Source organism: Leucoraja erinacea, chromosome 17 (genome assembly GCF_028641065.1).
Source record: "Leucoraja erinacea ecotype New England chromosome 17, Leri_hhj_1, whole genome shotgun sequence".
NCBI lineage: Eukaryota > Metazoa > Chordata > Chondrichthyes > Rajiformes > Rajidae > Leucoraja > Leucoraja erinaceus.
The window spans coordinates 21165601-21183397 of record NC_073393.1 but is presented as its reverse complement, the minus strand read 5'-3'; the positions used below and the strand labels follow the sequence as shown (position 1 = coordinate 21183397).

At 52.5% G+C, this 17797-nt stretch overlaps 1 protein-coding gene across 3 annotated transcripts in view; it reads right to left on the bottom strand.

Moving 5' to 3' along the window:
• Positions 1–121: 121 nt before the first annotated feature.
• LOC129705289 (granule associated Rac and RHOG effector protein 1-like) overlaps positions 122–17797 on the bottom strand; it is a 93747-nt gene continuing 76071 nt past the window's right edge. For all 3 annotated transcript variants that reach the window (XM_055648798.1, XM_055648800.1, XM_055648799.1), the window contains exons 4-14: positions 16830–16970; positions 15170–15265; positions 13319–13480; positions 10393–10548; positions 9956–10053; positions 9256–9381; positions 7038–8044; positions 6133–6298; positions 4427–4558; positions 3683–3761; positions 122–2188 (exon numbers count right to left, since the gene is read on the bottom strand). In XM_055648798.1, the coding sequence (XP_055504773.1) occupies positions 1862–2188; positions 3683–3761; positions 4427–4558; positions 6133–6298; positions 7038–8044; positions 9256–9381; positions 9956–10053; positions 10393–10548; positions 13319–13480; positions 15170–15265; positions 16830–16970 (2490 nt within the window). In that variant the 3' untranslated portion in view covers positions 122–1861. The remainder of the gene's footprint in view (positions 2189–3682; positions 3762–4426; positions 4559–6132; positions 6299–7037; positions 8045–9255; positions 9382–9955; positions 10054–10392; positions 10549–13318; positions 13481–15169; positions 15266–16829; positions 16971–17797) is intronic.

The following is a 17797-nucleotide window of genomic DNA, read 5'->3' as shown; positions in this document are numbered from 1 at the left end:
ACGCGTTTTAACAATGGTTTTTAGTTTAAGTTTTGTTTTTGCTACCAAATGCGGCTTGCGGTTCTGTGGGAGTGGACACGGGGGTGGGGACACGGCGAGTGGGCATCAGGCGAGTGGACACGGAGAGTGGGCAGCAGGCGGAGCTGGGTGGGGACACGGAGAGTGGGCACCAGGCGGAGCTGGGCGGGGACACGGAGAGTGGGCACCAGGCGGAGCTGGGCGGGGACACGGAGAGTGGGCACCAGGCGGAGCTGGGCGGGGACACGGAGAGTGGGCACCAGGCGGAGCTGGGCGGGGACACGGAGAGTGGGCACCAGGCGGAGCTGGGCGGGGACAGGCGGAGAGTGGGCACCAGGCGGAGCTGGGCGGGGACGCGGAGAGTGGGCACCAGGCGGAGCTGGGCGGGGACACGGAGAGTGGGCACCAGGCGGAGCTGGGCGGGGACACGGAGAGTGGGCACCAGGCGGAGCTGGGCGGGGACACGGAGAGTGGGCACCAGGCGGAGCTGGGCTTAGTGAGGTTCCCTCGCACCCAGCCGGAGTCGAGGTGAGAGGGGCGGGTCAGAATCAAGAATGTGGATAAAACTCAGAACATTACACCAGTACCGACAACAGATCACACACATCGACCCTCCCACGGCAACGTGCCCTGACCCACAACCCAAACTCTGCAGGGAGGGGTCGCAGCCCCGCCCCGAGTGCCCCCACTCCGAGGTCACCCCAGCTTATGGAGGGGAGGGTGAGAGAATCATTTTGCTTTCCGATCCCCCACCCAACTCAGCGATGCTGCCTGACCTGCTGGGTTACTCTAGCACTTTGTGTCTATCTCCAGTCCCAGCGTGGGGCCAATTTGGTGTCTAGGTGCTACAGCGGGGACAACACAAGACCTGGGGTCTTTAGGGCAAAGCCAATTAGAGGTGCTACATTTTAATTTAACGGTCAACCAATTATGCAAAGTTTTTAAAAAGAAACTACTGCAGCTGCTTGAAATGGTTGAAGTGTCTCCCCCTCCACCCCCCGGGGTTTGTAGTGATCAGTGTCTGATGGTCATGTACAATGCGCTCCGCTCCCTCGCCACCAGGGGGTGTGACTCCGTACTGAGGGCCCAGCCACACAAGAGCGCCGTTTCTGACGGTGGTCAGGATAGGGAGCAGAGCAGGGAGTGGGGGAAAGGGCAGCTTCCTGAACCTCCCCCTGACGGCCCGATAGCCAGAGTCCCTCGCTGCCCCAACGCAGCACAACTACCAGCCACCGCCGCCACCCACCTGCGCTCGCAGAGCAGAGAGATAGACACAGTGCTGGAGTAACTCAGTGGGTCAGGCAGCGTTCCTGGAGAACGTAGATAGGTAACGTTTCAGGTCGAGAACAAATCTGAGCCGGTAACAATGACCCAGGAAAGGTGGAGCCCACAACGGTCCATTGTTGGCTGAAGAGGTAATAATGAAGGGATACAAACAACAGTCTTCCACATCCAACAATGGACCGTTGTGGGCTCCACCTTTTCTTGGTCATCCGTACCAGCTCTGATCTGTTCTGTACCTTTCCATACCTCGTTTCCCTCTCCCCTGACTCTCAGTCTGAAGAGGTGTTTCGACTCGAAACGTCACCTGTTCTTTTTCTCCAGAGATGCTGCTGGACCCGCTGAGTTACTCCAGTACTTTGTGTCTATCTTCGGTGTAAAACAGCATCTGCAGTTCCTTCCTACACCGAGAAGACAAAACCACCGGCGGCTGAACGAGGCGCTGGGACAGAGAGACACCTGCTGACGGTATCCCGAGCGGTACAGCTCGCAGTCGTTGGGGGGGGGCCACCCTGGCTCCAGCCAGTCGTGGGGGTCTGGGTTTAAAGTCACTTCTGGGAAGCTAGTACTGGTGGAGATAGGAGGGTCTTCTCTCCTGCTTCAGGGGGTAGGATTTGAAGCCCTTGCTCACGGGTTTGTGCTGGGACACTGGCGGCTGGCACTGTGGCGGCTGTTGGCCGTAGGAGAAGTTGGAGGAGATGCCGGAGGAAGAGGAGCCGTCAGCCACGGTAGACCACACCGTGGACGGCAGCATCTGCACCGAGTCGTTCCACTGGCCCGGGGGGCTGGTCATCTGGTACAGCGAGGTGCCCGGGTTGGGCATGGTGTTGCTGTGAGACGCCAAGTGTTGCCACGGGGCCTTTGGAGGCCACGTCTTGGTCTTGTTGTCCTGAAGGAGGAACCATTGTATGTTAGTTGCCGACCAAAATCAAACGCAGAACCGAAACGTCACCTATCCTTGTTCGCCAGGGATGCTGCCTGCCCCACTGAGTTACTCCAGCATTTTGTGTCTATCTTTGGTATAAACCAGCGTCTGCAGTTCCTTCCTACACTTTTTGGCAAGATATTAGGCGATATGGTAGACAGTGAATATTGGATCCAAGACTCACACTGGGGAACTTAATCAGCTGGGCAAGTGAGCCGAGGAATGGCAAATGGGGTTTAATTCAGACATGCAAATTTAGGGTGGCACAGTGACAGCTACAGAGACCCTGACTACAGGTGCTGTCTGTACCGAGTTTGTACCGTCTCCCTGTGACCATGTGGATTTTCTCCGGGTGTTCTGGTTTCCTCCTACACTCAAAAAAAAAAAAAAATTGTCCCTACTGTCGGATAATGTCGTGTACGGGATGATCGCTGGTCAGCGCGGACTCAGTGAGCCAGAGGCCTGTTTCCCCGCTGTATCTCTAAAGTCTGAAGATATCGTATTTGGGAAAGTCAAACTAGGCCAGTATATTTCCACTGCTGGGAGAGTTTAGGACCAGAGAGCAGTGGTGGGTGTATTGGACGAGCTGCCAGAAGAAGTAGTTGAGGCAGGTTTAAGAACGCAACGTTTAAGGAACATTTAGACAGGTACATGGATAGGATAAATTTAGGAAATGGGCCAAAAGCAGGCAGGTGGGACGTGCAAATGGGACATGTTGGTCGGTGTGGGCAAGTTGGGCCGAAGCACAGATCCTAAATGGGGGTTGTTAGATTCCAGAGGGCACTTTAACACAGACTTGCCTCCTGCCCGCGTCCAGATTATGTACGCAGGGAATGTGAGTGGATGCATGGAACACAAGCCCAGTGCACAGCAACAGCCCAGGGGCCGAGCGAACCACAGCCACACCGGCACTCAGTGGCTGCCGACCAGCAGCCTTGGCACTGCCAGGAGTGCCCAGGAAAATGGCATGTGGAGCAGCTGTTGCAGCCACTGCCTCACAGTGCCAGAGACCCGGGGTCACTCCTTAGTACAGGTGCTGGCGGTGTGGAGTATGTCCATTCTCCCTTTGACCGCGTGGGTTTTCTCTGGGTGCTCCAGTTTCCTCCCACATCCCAAAGATGTGTGGGTTTGTAGGTGTATTGTCCCTAGTGTGTAGGACAGTGCTAGTGTACAGGTGATCGTTGATTGGTACGGACTTGGTGGGCCGAAGGGCCTGTTTTCACGCTGTCTCTCTAAAATAAGGAAAAGCAGTCATACAGCTTGGAAACAGGCCCTTCGGCCCCACCTGGCCATGCTGACCACGATACCCCATTCACGTCAGTCCCATTTGCCCGCAGACACAGTTTAACAGTTTTGTACAATTTGTACCTCGTTGGATTTGTTCACAGGAAAATAAGCTCAAATTGTATCAAGCAAGATCTTCACAACACAACAGGGGGATGGGGCTTGAGTGCTTACCTGGCTAAGATCATCTAGTGTGGATAAGACGGGAGGAGAAGGGAGGGTGGAAGTTTCCCGATCACCACTGCTGTGTTTTCTGTGAAGAGTAGAAGAGTAGAGGTGACTTGTACCTGAACACAATGGCCCCCTTTTGGCAACTATTGTCACATGTGCAAAACAGCGATATTATTTTTCAAGTTGCCACATTTGGCACCATTTCCAAAGTCCGGACTGCGTACTCAGTCTCCTGGAGTGGCGCCCAATCAAGGTGCAGCAGGGTCTCCAGCCATCGCCTTCATCTGGATCGATGTTCCTCTCCTCGCCCAGCCCAGCCCAGTCTATACCTTCATTGTTCTGGTGTGGATACATATGATACTTTGCACTACTATTGTCTATTTACTTATTTGTTGTTTATTATGGGTTTTAAACAGAGTACTAGGTTTACATAACTGTAGTGCTACTGCAAGTAAAAATTTGATTGTTCCGTTATGGGACACATGACAATAAAACACTGACTCTTGATAATATTCATCACCCCGTCACTCACCACCCCCAAATCACCTTGTTTTGGAAAGGAGTCACCGTTCCTTCACTGGGCTTTGGGAGAACAATCACAGTCTCCTTTCCCCACCAGCTGTGGCTGATCCCTCACCACATGGGTCAGGAGGCAAGTCATCACCAGCTTCTGGGGGAAGGAGGGCCGAGGGTTCTGCGCACTCTGTGGGTGAACAGCGAGGTACATGGGCTGTGAAACTTGCTTACCTTCTCTGTTTGACAGCAGCAACAAGGTCAGGCCCTGAGAACATGGAGAATAAACTGTCGCCATTAGCAGAAGAAGCCTCGTCGCTGGAGCTGGCAGAGTCTCCCTGCGTCCCTGACCAGCTCATGACGTCCCTGGTAGACAGAGGAGAGGCGGTCAAACACTACGCGCACACACACATGCACGCATACACCACACACGTCTCAGCAACTCTCGCCCACAGCAATGCCGCGGGTATAGACGCTGCCTCACAGCGGCAGATTGCTCCTCTGGGAGCTAGCATGGATCTGATGGGATGAAAGATCTACTCCAGAAGGAATGGGACCCTGCATCTCTGGTCCACTCCAAATAGAGCTGTAGACTAAAACCCCTCCATGCCCACTAACCTAGTTTCATCACAACTCGTCCTATATCCATCCAAAGTTAAACATCGTGGGCGACACAGTGGCGCAGCAGGTTGAGCCGCTGCCTCACAGCGCCGGGTTCGATCCTGACCTTGGATACTATCTGTGTGGAGTTTGCATGTTCTCCCACATGGGTTTCCTCCGGGTGCTCTAGTTTCACCCCACATCCCAAAGACGTGCGGATTTATGGGTTAATTGGCCCCCTGTAAATTGCCCCTAGAGTATAGGGGACGGATGTGAAAGTGGGATAACATAGAACTACTGTGAATGGGTGATTGATGGTCGGCATGGACTCAGTGGTCTGTTTCCATGCTGTATCTCTGAACTGAAACGAAAAGCACTGCCTGGGAGAAACTATTTAAAAGGACATTTACTATCTATTTTGTAGTCGGCAGGGCAGTACTCTGCATATCGCCAACTTGGACAATTTTACATTTTTATCAAGCCAATTAACCTACAAACTTGTACGTCTTTGGAGTGTGGGAGGAAACCGAAGATCTCGGCGAAACCCCACGCAGATCACGGGGAGAACGTACAGACTCCATACAGACAGCACCTGTAGTCAGGATCGAACCCGGGTCTCTGGCGCTGCATTTTGCTGTAAGGCAGCAACTCTACCGCTGTGCCACTGTGACTGTTTACCTAGCGTTACTGATTATTAATTTATTGTATTACTGATTATTATATATTTATTTGAGTGTGATTACGTTGATGGGCCTGCACAGCCGCTGTAAATGGTTAGCAATGCATATGGATTACTCAGCAGGTCAGGTAGCATCTATGGAGAGGGAAACCGTGCTGATGCTTCAGGCCAGGGACTCCTTCCCTGCTTTAGGCCAGGGAAGGAGCGAAAACAAGTTGCAGAGAAGGGGGTGGGCGATGGGTGGGACAAAGGGAAAAAGTCTCTTGGAGAATAAATTACCTACAGATGCTGGTTTACCAAGAAATACAGAGTGCTGGAGGAACCCAGAGGTTCAGGCAACATCTGTGGGAAGGATAGACAGATGACATTTCTAATTGGCCTGACCTAAAGTAACTTGTGTCCATTCCCTCCACGGATACTGCCTGACCCGCGGAGCTCCTCCACTGGATCTGGAACAGGCGCTCGGCCTGCTGGGAGGAGCGAGCTGGGTTGGTCACCAGTCTTAGTCAGCGTGTGGCTGTGATGCCCCCTGCCCCTCCACCCCCCAATCCCCCCCATCCCCCCAGCCCCCCCCCCCATCACAGCCCCCACCGCCCCCCCATGGTCCCGGGCTGGACACAACCGATCCTCTTACCCCCCCCTTCCCCCCTCGCACACCTACCCCTCGGTGAAGTACTCTGGGGGGTGCCACGTCCTGTGTGCCTCGTCGCTGACGGGCCAGTTGGTCCTGGCAGTGCTGTGCCGTCGCATTTGCTGTGCCTGCCGCTTCTGCTGCATGGCCTGACTCACGCCAGCCACATACCGGGCGAACTCCGGGTCCGAGCCCACTGGTGGGGACAAACGACATGGGACAGTGAATGAAGGGGCAGCACCTCGGGAAACCCCCCCACACCCCCCACGTGTCCGGTGTCACAGAAACACGCCCCCCCCCCCCCCCCCCCCTCACATGCGCCCAGCGTCACGGGAACCCCCCCCCCCACACGCGCCCAGTGTCCCCCTCAAACATGTCCCCTGCATTCTCACTGAACTGGAAATGCATTCCTTGGTCTTGCCAGCCAATAACTCTGCTCCCAGCCAACATTCAAACAAAACCTTCGCCCCAGGAGCTAGAAGGTGGAGGGTTCGAATCCCGGACCAGACACTGGATCAGTTGACAATGGTACGACATAGTATTGCACATCAATAAAACACTGACCCCCCATATGAGCAAACCACAAAATGCTGGAGGAATTCAGCAGGTCAGGCAGCATCCAGACAGAGACTGGACGGGTGACGTTTTAAGCCGGGATCCAAATGTACTGGTTTACCAAGTGTTTGTAATCCTTTGTATAACGTCCGGCCCCAATACCTAGCCCAGAGCAGCGGGGGTAAATCACCCGATAGTTGTAGTCACGTTACACTCCTGTCTACTCGATGCTCCCCTGCCTTATCCCTCCTGTGGGGATCTCTAATGCAAGCCAACACACTTCACACCCAACAATAAAGGGACAGACAAGGCCTGAGGCCAAGTTCTCCTGTCGCTGATGTCTTTCTGAGACCGAGCAGAGAGGGTGGGGACTGACTTACCGGCGGGATCGAAGGGTAGGACGTCGGCCAGCATGCCGAAGACACCATCGCTCTGCATGCGGTTGGGCCATGTGTTGTTCCTGGTGTTGGGTGCCTTGGGGGCCAGCATGTCGGACATCACGTTGTCTATGATGCTGTCCATGTAGTTGCCCACCAGACCCAGGCTGTACAAGTCCGAGCCCAGGTCCGAGGGGGGCCCGGGGCTGTTCCACTGGCTCAGGGGCCCGATGGGAGAGAGGCCGGGCCCCGGGCTCTGTGCCCGCTGCTGGGGCGAGCTGTTAGGCCACTTGCCGGGGGCTCGGGAGGCGTGAGGGAGGGAGGGGGTGGGGGCCGGCTGCCCAATGGGTTGCAGGAGGTGCTGGTAGTAGGGCGGAGGTTTCTGGGGGTGTTGTCGGACGGGCTGGGAGGGGGGCATCGGGCCGTGGGGTGCAGGTGGCCCCTGCTGCAAGACCCCCCCTTTCTGGTCGAGGACCCCGGCGGGGCTCTTGCGGCTGACCTGCGGACTCGCCTGCTGGGACTTGCCCATGGTGAAGCCGGAGAGGAAGTCGATGACGTCCTGCATCTCCTGGTCGCTCGGCAGCTTGATACCCTCCTCGCCTTTGAGCAGCGCCTCCCTCTGGTCGAGGGAGAAGCCGTTGACCAGGGGGTTTCCGTGGCCACGGCTGGGATCCTGGCCGTCGGCAGCCTTGGGGAAGTGCCCGACGTTGAGGATGCTCTGGAGCCGCTGGTCGGCGTGAGGCGGCTTTGCCCGCCGCTCCTCCTCGGTGCCCATCAGGGAGAAGCCGCTCTTGGAGGGATTGCTGGGGATGGAGAAAGATCCGGCACCGTTGCCGCCGCCGCTGCAGGAGCCCCTCTTGGTGAAGCGCGACGTCAGCTTGGCAAAGGTCCTCTGCAGGCCCGCTGAGGGCTTGGCCATCGACCCGTTCCCCACCGGCAGCTCCACCGGGCTGCCAAACTCGGCACACTCCCGCCGCAACTGGATCTGGATGCTCGGCAGAACCTGCTCCCTGCCCCGGCAAATGAGAAGTGAAAATTACTACCCACAAGTTCAACAACAGCTTCTTCCAAGCAACCAACAGGGGCAATGGTTAAAGGAGATGTGTGGGCAAGGGTTTTATTTACACAGAGGGTGGTGGGGGCCTGGAATGCCCTGTCTGGGTGGTGGAGGACCATCCTACCAGCAACTAGAGAGAAGTCCTGAGATACTATCTACCTCTTCCTAGACCCTCAGACTATATTTGTTTGGACTTTATCTTGCACTAAACGTTATCTATCTTTTCCTCCTAAAGCCATTCTCCTGCCTTCTCCTCATAACCTTTGATATCTTTATTAATTAAGAACCTGTCAATCTTCACTTTAAAAATACCCAATGACTTGGCCTCCACAGCCTTCTGTGACAATGAATTCCAGAGTCTCCACCCATTGGCTCTTCCTCACCTTCACTCTCAAGGTTCGTCCTTTCATACTGAGGCTATGGCCTCTGGTCCTAGACATGTTCCACTCGTGGAAACATCCTCTCCACATCCACTGTGGTCTTTCGTTATGCGGTATCTCTCATTCCCCTCATCCTTCTAAGCTCCAGCAAGTACTGGCCTAGGGCCATCAAACATTCCTCATACATTAACCCACTCATCCCAAGGATCATTCTCGTAAACGTCCTCTGGATCCCCTCCAACGCTAAAACATTCTCCCTCAGATATGGGACCCAAAACTGCTCACAATATTCAGAATGCGGTCAGACCAGTGCCTTATAAAGACTCAGTACACCCTTGATTTATATATCTGAAAGCATCAGATATTTAGATAATGTAGAGATATACATTGCGAAAACAGGCCCTTCAACCCACCGGGTCCGTGCCAACCAGCGACCCAGGTAGCACTATGCGACACACACTAGTGATAATTTAGAATTTTTTACTAAACCCAATTGACCAACTAACTGGTACATGTTCAGAGTGTGGGAGAGAACTGGAGCACCCGGTGAAATCCCACGCGGCCACAGGGGGAAACATACAAACAGTCAGGATAAACTTTGGGACTCTGGCGCTGAGCTAATGGTATTGTACCTGGGTGCACATGACAGTAGTAAACCTGACCCTGAACCAGTGTGGGGTATATGGCAGGCACTAACAGGGCCATGGTGTGTGTGTGTGTGTGTGTGTGTGTGTGTGTGTGTGAGGTTAGGTAGAGGATGTCTGTGCTGGCATTGACTCTTTACCTTCGCTCTTTCCACTTGGACAGGTCGAAGACGGCGGTATACAGCACGTCGATCAGCCCCAGGGTCTTCTCCGGGTCGAGGCAACGCTGCAGCAAGGACATGGTGGCGGGATCCTCCTTCACACACCTGGCACCGTAAACAAAGCAGTACGGTAAGGAGAGGAAAACCACCGCCTCGCATGTCCACGTCCACTCCTAATAACCACACTTCCTTAGGATGTAGGCGGAGGCCAATCGGCTCATCCAGCCTATGCCGGCTCACTCGGGGAATGGCATTTGTCTGGGACACAATTATGCACTCAGTTCCCCAATAACAACCTCCCCCCACCCCGGACTGCTCCCCTTCCCTACCGTCCACCCTCCAGGCCGGATCAGCCCCTCCCTGCCATGTCCACAACCCCTTCCCCATCCCCCATCCCTCCGTCCGCCCCCCTCCTGATTACTCCGTCCATCCCCCCCCCATCCCACCCCCGCCTCTCCCCCTACTCAACCCCCGCTGTCTCCCTCCCCTCCCTCTGACCCCCCTTCCCCCCATCCACCCCCCTCCGTTATATACCTCTATAAGATCATCCCTCATCCAAGGGAGAAAGCCCCAGCCTGCCCAACCTCTCCGTGCATCTCAGGCCTCGGCCTGTCTCCCACAAGGCTACTGACCCTGTGAGCGGAGAGGTGGCAGTGAGTCACAGGATGTTGCTACTCACCAGGTGGAGGGGACCTGGACCACCACACGGGTGCCCTCTAGGCTGATCTGTGGCGCGTAGGCCTCCTTGTTCTCGATCTGTGCTGTGTCCACCACCACCTGAGGGAGGGAAAAGACAACGGCTGCTCAGTCCAGCCTCACTTCACAGACCAGAAAATGAACGTTCTTCTCCTCACAGAAGCTGCTTAACCGGCTGAGTTTACTTTACATTAGACTTTAGAGATACAGCGTGGAAACAGGCCTTTCAGTTCGTGCCGACCAGCTGGTCAGGATCAAACCCGGGCCCGTGCGCAGTGAGGCAGCAACTCTGCCCGCTGTGGATCACGCGGTGTCACGTTCGGCACGGACATTGACAGTTGAAGCTCGCACACACAGACGGCCGGCGAGGGTTCTTGAAGCTTCCCCCCCCCCGTACTGACCACAGCCCCGGTCACTCACCAGGCCGGCCTGCCCAAACAGCAGCTGCACGGCGGTCTTGCAGGCACCGCGCCAAGTGGACGGGCACACCTGGTTGAGGATCTCCGTCGGCGGCTCGTCACGAGGCGACACATCGCTCTGTCCCGATGCCTCCTTGATCAGCTGTACCATCGCCTGCTGCGAGACGGGGCAAAGTACTGGTCAAATTCAACACTCCCTGCACCCGCACAGATCCCAGCAACACAGTCAACTGCGATTAGTGCACCACGATTCACCAAAATAATTGGAGTAATATCTAATGAGGGATAACATTTGTACACATGGTCGGATGGATATGTGTATGGAACGAGGTGCCGGTGGAGGCAGGTACTATCGTAATGTTTAAGAAACATTTAGACAGGCACATGGATAGGATGTTCGGAGGGATATGGGGCCAGGTGGGACTAGTGTAAATGGGACCAGGACATGATGGTCAGTGTGGGCAAGTTGGGCCGAGGGGCCTGGTTCCACGATGTATGACTCTATTACTATGAGATGAAGGAGTCCCTAGTGAGACCACACGCTGAGTATTGTGTGCAGTTTTGGTCTCCAAATTTAAAGACATTCTTGCTATTGAGGGAGTGCAGCGTAGGTTCACAAAGTTAATTCCCGGGATGGCGGGACTGTCATATGTTGATAGAATGGAGCGGCTGTGCTTGTATACTCTGGAATTTAGGATGAGAGGGGATCTTATTGAAACATATAAGATTATTAAGGGTTTGGACAAGCTAGAGGCAGGAAACATGTTCCCGATGTTGGGGGAGTCCAGAACCAGAGGCCACAGTTTAAGAATAAGGGGTAAGTCATTTAGAAAGGAGATGAGGAAAAACGTTTTCACACAGAGGGTTGTGAATCTGTGGAATTCTCTGCCTCAGAAGGCAGTGGAAGCCAATTCTCTGGATGCTTTCAAGAGAGAGTTAGATAGAGCTCTTAAAGATAGCAGAGTCAGGGTATATGGGGAGAAGGCAGGAACGAGGCACTGATTGTGGATGAGCAGCCATGATCACCCCAATGGCGGTGCTGGCTCAGAGGGCCAAATGGCCTAGTCCTGCACCGATTCTCTATTGAGAACATAGGGAACTGTAGAACACAATGTGCTTGAGTACCTCAGTCCATCAGCCAACATCTGTTAATACATACCTAGCAATGAGTTGCAGCCTTTTCCTGGTGGGTTAGACTGCCTACCCTACAGTTCCCTGTAGAAACACACAACTGCAGATGTTGGCTAATGCACAAAGGGACACAGAGTGCTGGAGTAGCTCAGCCGGTCAATCAGCAACTCTGGAGAACATGTATAGGTGACGTTTTAGTTCAGGTCCCTACAATCAGTCTGAAGAGTCTCAAGCCAAAACATCACCTATCGATGTTCTCCAGAGATGCTGCTTGACCTGCTGAGTTACTCCAACATTTTGTGTCCTTCTGTGCATTAACCAGCATCTGCAGTTCTGTGTTTCTACAGGGAACTGTGGGACAGGTAGTCTAACTAGGACCAGGAAAAGGCTGAAAACCATTGCTAAGGATGTATTAACAGATACATCGGCAAAAGCAATGCTGTTTTATTAAAGGAAATAGTTTGCAAACTATAGTTCTTTAAACATGTTAAGTATCACAGGGTTGATTAGGAGAACCAGTAGATGTTGTCTATTTGGATTTCCAAATGCCAATCGATTAAGGACCCGGTAAAAGAAAGTTGCATGAAAACCTTGAGTGATGTTTTGTGATGTGGGATGCTGCAGACCAGGTCAGCTTTCATAGAGTGTTACAGTGTGGAAACAGGCCCTTTGGCCCAGCTTGCCCATGCCAACCAGGATGCCCCATCTACATTAGTGCTACCTGCCCGTGTTGGCCCCTATCCTTCTAAGCCTTTCCTTTCTATATATATATATGTCCAAATGTTTTGCCCATTCCTCATTGCCTTTGAACAGGTTGGGAGCATCCCCACTGGCGAAGGTACTTCCTCCAGCGAGCTCCTGAGCCAATCATCTATTCTCACCTTGGACTTAAAAACACTTTTTCCCTTCAGTGCACAGCTTATATAATGCATCAGACGTCTGTGCCTCTGAAGTTGTGTAAAACCACAAACACAGGTCCCTCACGAGCACACTCAGAAGCTTGTTTTTAAATGGTGATGTTGACAGCCATGCTGGAAACAGATGGAGCACAAGGAATTACAGTGCATCAACCGGTAACGCACCCCGTCCACTCGAGCGGCCACAAGCATCCCGGGCATGCTTTGATCACAGGAGCTGCCAGGCATGGACAATGATTCACCCTTGTTCCACAGCCGCTCACCACAACTTTCCTTCACATGCTCTCTCACAGGGGCACCGCTCTATTTTAAGCTTTTATTTTCCTTCTTAATCCCTCTGTGGCATAATTATTTGCAGCTGGGCCAGATCCGCTCCTTGAAAGCCCTTTGTTCAAACCAGGTTCAGGCTGGCCATTCGGCCCGCACTCCTTGTGCTGGCTTCAGGAAGGGGCCATCCAGACCGTGGCCCTGCAGATTTTATCACCAGCTAGTTATCCAACTCCCAGTTGAAAGTTGGCATTGAATCTGCTCTCTGGCAGTGGATTCCAGAGCACAGAAACCCACTGAGACTAAAAAATGAAATACTTTTGGTTGAAGATAGATACAAAATGGTGGAGTAACTCAGCGGGTCAGGCAGCATCACTGGAGAAAAAGAGTTGGTGATGTTTCGGGTCGCAACCCTTCCTCAGACACCAACCCAAAATGTCACCCATCCTTTTCTCCAGAATCTGGAGAAAGAAAAGGGTTGAGAGGGAAAGATTAATCAGCCATGATTGAATGGCGGAGTCGACTCATGGCCAAATGAGCGGATTCCTATGCCTTATGAACGACAGGACAAAGACTACTGTCGACAGAATGTGTTGTTAAGGAGTTAGCTACCATCTTCAGCTTCAGGTTCTCCGCTCCAGACTCGCTGAAGGAGACGCCCTTGAGGAAGTGGGGTCCGATCTGTACAGGCACGGTGGGCAGCTCGCACTGCAGGGGCTGCGCAGGGTACTGCCGTCTCCCTGCCTGCTTCACCTCCGCCTCACTGCAGCAGCCCTGGAAAGACAGCAGATACAGGGTGAGTGAAGCTCCATGCTGTTCACCCAGCACCAGATAGAGCCAGATACACGTACATGCCAACCAAGATGCCCCATCTGAGCAAGACACATTTTCCCCATGTCCCTCTACACGTTTCCTGTCCATGTACCTGTCCAAATATCTGGTGATTCCTGCTCATCTCCCATCCACCGTTTCATTTTATCCCTCTTTCTCCTCTCCCCTGTCCCCTTTCATCTATATGCCTCCCTCTAGCTTTACATTTCACTCCTCTTTTCTTACAACACCCTTTTGTTTCCTTTGGTCACCATTTTGTGTCCTTTTCAGCTCAGCTAATATACCCCCCCCCCCCCCCTCCATACCTGCCCCCACCTTTCATTGCCAGGCTTTGTCCTGCCCCCACTGCTCTTTTCCAGCTTTCTCCACACCCACTCCAATCAGTCTGAAGAAGTGTCCCGACCTGAAATGTCACCTATCCATGTTCTCTAGAAATGCTGCCTGACCGCTGACTTTGTGTTTTACTCTCTATTAAAACATTGCTGCTATAGTATCTGTCTCAACTACTTCCTTTGGCTGCTCGTTACATATACCCACCACCCACTGTGTGGAAAAAGTTACCCCTCAGGTTCCTAGTAAATCGAACCAGGACACGCAGGCCAACCTGAGGAGTACCTTCAGCAACAGATTGGTTCCACCAACATGTAGTACAGAACGCCTTTTCTCTGTGGCTATCAAACTGTACAACTCCTCTGCCTTTGGCCGTGAAGTTTATTGATTCGACAATTAATTTCCCTCCTGGGATAAATAAAGTTCTATCGTATCGTATGGTATCAACCTGAGTAGCTCAGCTGCAGTGAACAATCCATCAAACGGTTGAGAGTCCCTGCACTCCCTCCGCTCACCACTAGAGGTCTGACTGGATCACCGAGTCTATGTTCCCCACCAGTGACCAGCCTCACACCAAGCCAACAATTTCGTTTTCTTAATCTTTAGAGATACAGCGCAGAAACAGGCCCATCGGCCCACTGAGTCCGTACCGAACAAATATCACTATCACTATACTAGCGCCATCGCACACACCAGGGACAATTTACAATCTTTACCAAAGCCAATTAACTTTACAATTCTGTACCGACAGCACCTGCTCAGGATCGAACCCTGGTCTCTGGTGCTGTGAGGCAGCAACTTTAGTTTTAGTTTGGTTTAGAGGTACAGCACGGAAACAGACCCTTCGACCCACCAAGTCCGCACCCACCAGCGATCCCCGCACAGTAACACTTTCCTACACACACTAGGGACAATTTACAATCTTTACCGAAACCAATTAACCTATAAATCCGCACGTCTTTGGAGTGTGGGAGGAAACCGGAGCACCCAGAGAAAACCCACGTGGGTCACGGGGAGAACGTACAAACTGCACACAGGCAGCACCTGTGGTCAGGATCGAACCCGGGTCTCTGACGCAGTGAGGCAGCAACTCTACCGCTGCACCACTGTGCAGCCACATTAAGAAAGTTACAGGACTCCCGTCTCCCCGACTTGAATTAAACCCCGTGTTTCTTCCCCTCGTCAGGATTTATTCTGCCACAGCACGCCCAACCTTGCAGTGAGCTCCCCGTCAGCCTGTGGCACCTGCCCGCAGCAGCTAGAGTGAGCAACACCTGGCAGGTGATCAGAAGCTCTATTTACCTGTAAAGAGGCCTCAATGGCTTTCGGATTCAGGTGGAACCCAGCCTTCATGGCGTATTCACAGTGACCCAAACTTTCCAAAGCCACTTTGTAAGCCTGAAACACAACAATTAATCAGGTGAGGCAAATGTTTAAACATGACAACCAAACAAAAACCTTTAAAGTGTCATTCACGCATATATTGAATATATAATATTTTGAGGAAACAGACATAAAAATAATACAAAGTAGCTGGGTGAATTGGTTGGTGCTGTGTTCACTTCCCACTCGAGCTCATCTCTCCTGCCACTGCGTCTCGCTCCTCTCTCGTACATGTTGTTTCCTCTGGGAACCTCCCAAGCTCTTTGCCTCAACCACTTCCTGTGGCTGCAAGTTGCACATTCTACTCATTCTTTGCGAGCAGTGTTGCCAATTTCCCTGTTGCACTGATGGCCCCAAGTTTTGCATTCTCCTAACTGCAAGTGGAGAAATCCTCTGCGTATTAACTCGGCCCAAGCCTCCACAAACATCATCAGCCTTCCTCCCCGTCTCTTTGCGAAAGAAGAAAATCAAAATCAACCTCTCCTAAAATCGGAATTTTTCAATTCTTGTGGTGTGCTTTAAATATTTTTAGCACATTTTGCAGTGTTTCCGAACCCTTTACTGGAAACCCAGTGCATGCACAATGTTGGGACACAACACAAAGCGTTATCAGTTCATTTGTCCTGGCAATTGTACAAAAGGACCATGCGAATACACACAACTGTCAGAGCAGGTCAGAGGCTGGCTAGTCAGTGGCAAGTGATTCACCCCCTGACACCCGGGAGCCTTCGTACAGTCTGCAGGGCACAAGTTACTGCTGCAATAGGACACTCTCCATGAGAAGCTGGAGTTCCATACATGTTGTCATCTCACTGTTTAAATAATACTCTAAATAATATTTTAAATAATACTCTGCCTTCTATTCCTTTCAAAGTGGATAACCTCACATTATATAGAAATAAGGAACTGCAGTTGGTGATTTATACCAAAGATAAATACAAAGTGCTGGAGTAACCCAATAGGTCGGGCAGCAGCACTGGAGAAAAAGGATGGGCGACATTTCGGATCGGGACTCTTCTTCAGACTCATGGGTGGGGCCGGGACAAAGCCTGGCGAGTGATGGGTGGATATAGGCAAAGAGGGTGATTGACGCATGGGAGGTGGAGGCAAAAAGGCTGGAGGTGAAAAGGAGACAAAAGTGTCACTGTCCACCCCTGTTATGTTGGTACTGAGAGAAGTTCAAGATGTTCGATTATGGATGTTGGGAAAGAACGATGGCGAACGCAAGGGGAAGCAGGGAAACGGCACACCAAACTACTGCCACACTTCAGCGAGGTTGATAAGACACAAAATACTGGAGTTACTCAGCGGGACAGGCAGTATCTCTGGAGAGAAGGAATGGGTGACTTTTTGGGTCGGGACCCTCCTTGGGTCTGAAGGAGGGTCTTGACCCGAAACGTCACCCTTTCCTATTCTCCAGAGATACTGCCTGTCCCGCTGAGTTACTCCAGCATTTTGTGTCCATCCGGTGTAAACCAGCATCCGCAGTTCCTCGCTACACATTCGGTGAGATGTTGACCGTGTGCGCCCCATCAACGCAGCCGCTTGGTGGCCTGTGCTGGTGGGCAGAGTCACTCACCTGCAGAGCACTGTCGATCTTCATGTTCAGGTCCTTCAGCTGATGCTCGGGAATTGCGGTGGTCTGTGTGCAGATCAACCGCTGGACCTCGATACCAGCCAGGCACCCATCGCTCCCCCTCTCACGCAGACGAGAGGTGGCCTGTAAAAGTGAACACAACGCCGTCAGTACAACTGGCCCACATTTTCCTTTAGTTTAGAGATACAGCACGGAAACAGCCCACTCGTCCCACCGAGTCTACGCAGGCCAGTGAATATTTCTACGTTATCCCACTTTTCGCATCCGCTCCATCACACTAGTGGCAAATTACAGAGGGCCGATTAATCTACAGACCTGCACATCTTTGAGATGTGGGAGGAAACCAGAGCAACCGGAGGAAACCCACTCTGTCAAGGAGAACAGGCAAACACCACGCGGACAGCACCCGAGGAAAGGATTGAACCTGTGTCTCCAGCACTGTGAGCAGTGGCTCTACCGGCTGTGCCACACCTTGCAACACGGGAACAGGAAGAAGCCCTTCAGCTCCTCAGCCCATTCCATGATCAAAGAATGATTTCAATCTCAGCCCCATTTACCCCTGTTGGCCCCTGAACTTTGATCAAGCAAAACTTGCCTTGTGTTCAGACTTCCAATTGATTCTCGGTCTTCATAATTTTCCGGGGAACACAGACTTGCATGTCTTTGGGATGCGGGATGAAAACCACCCTATCATAGGCAAGGAACGGAAGAGTACAGCACAGGAACAGGCCCTTCGGCCTATGTCTGTGCCGAACATATTACCACGATAAACTAATCTCTGCCTGCACGTGATCCATAGCCCTCAATTCCATGCAGATCTCAGATCTGTGCCTCTCTAAAAGCCTCTTAATTGCCTCTATTGTATCTGCTTCCCCCTCCAGGCATACACTATTCTGTGTAAAAATAAATTGCCCCACACACCTTTAAATTGTACCCATCTTACTTTAAAG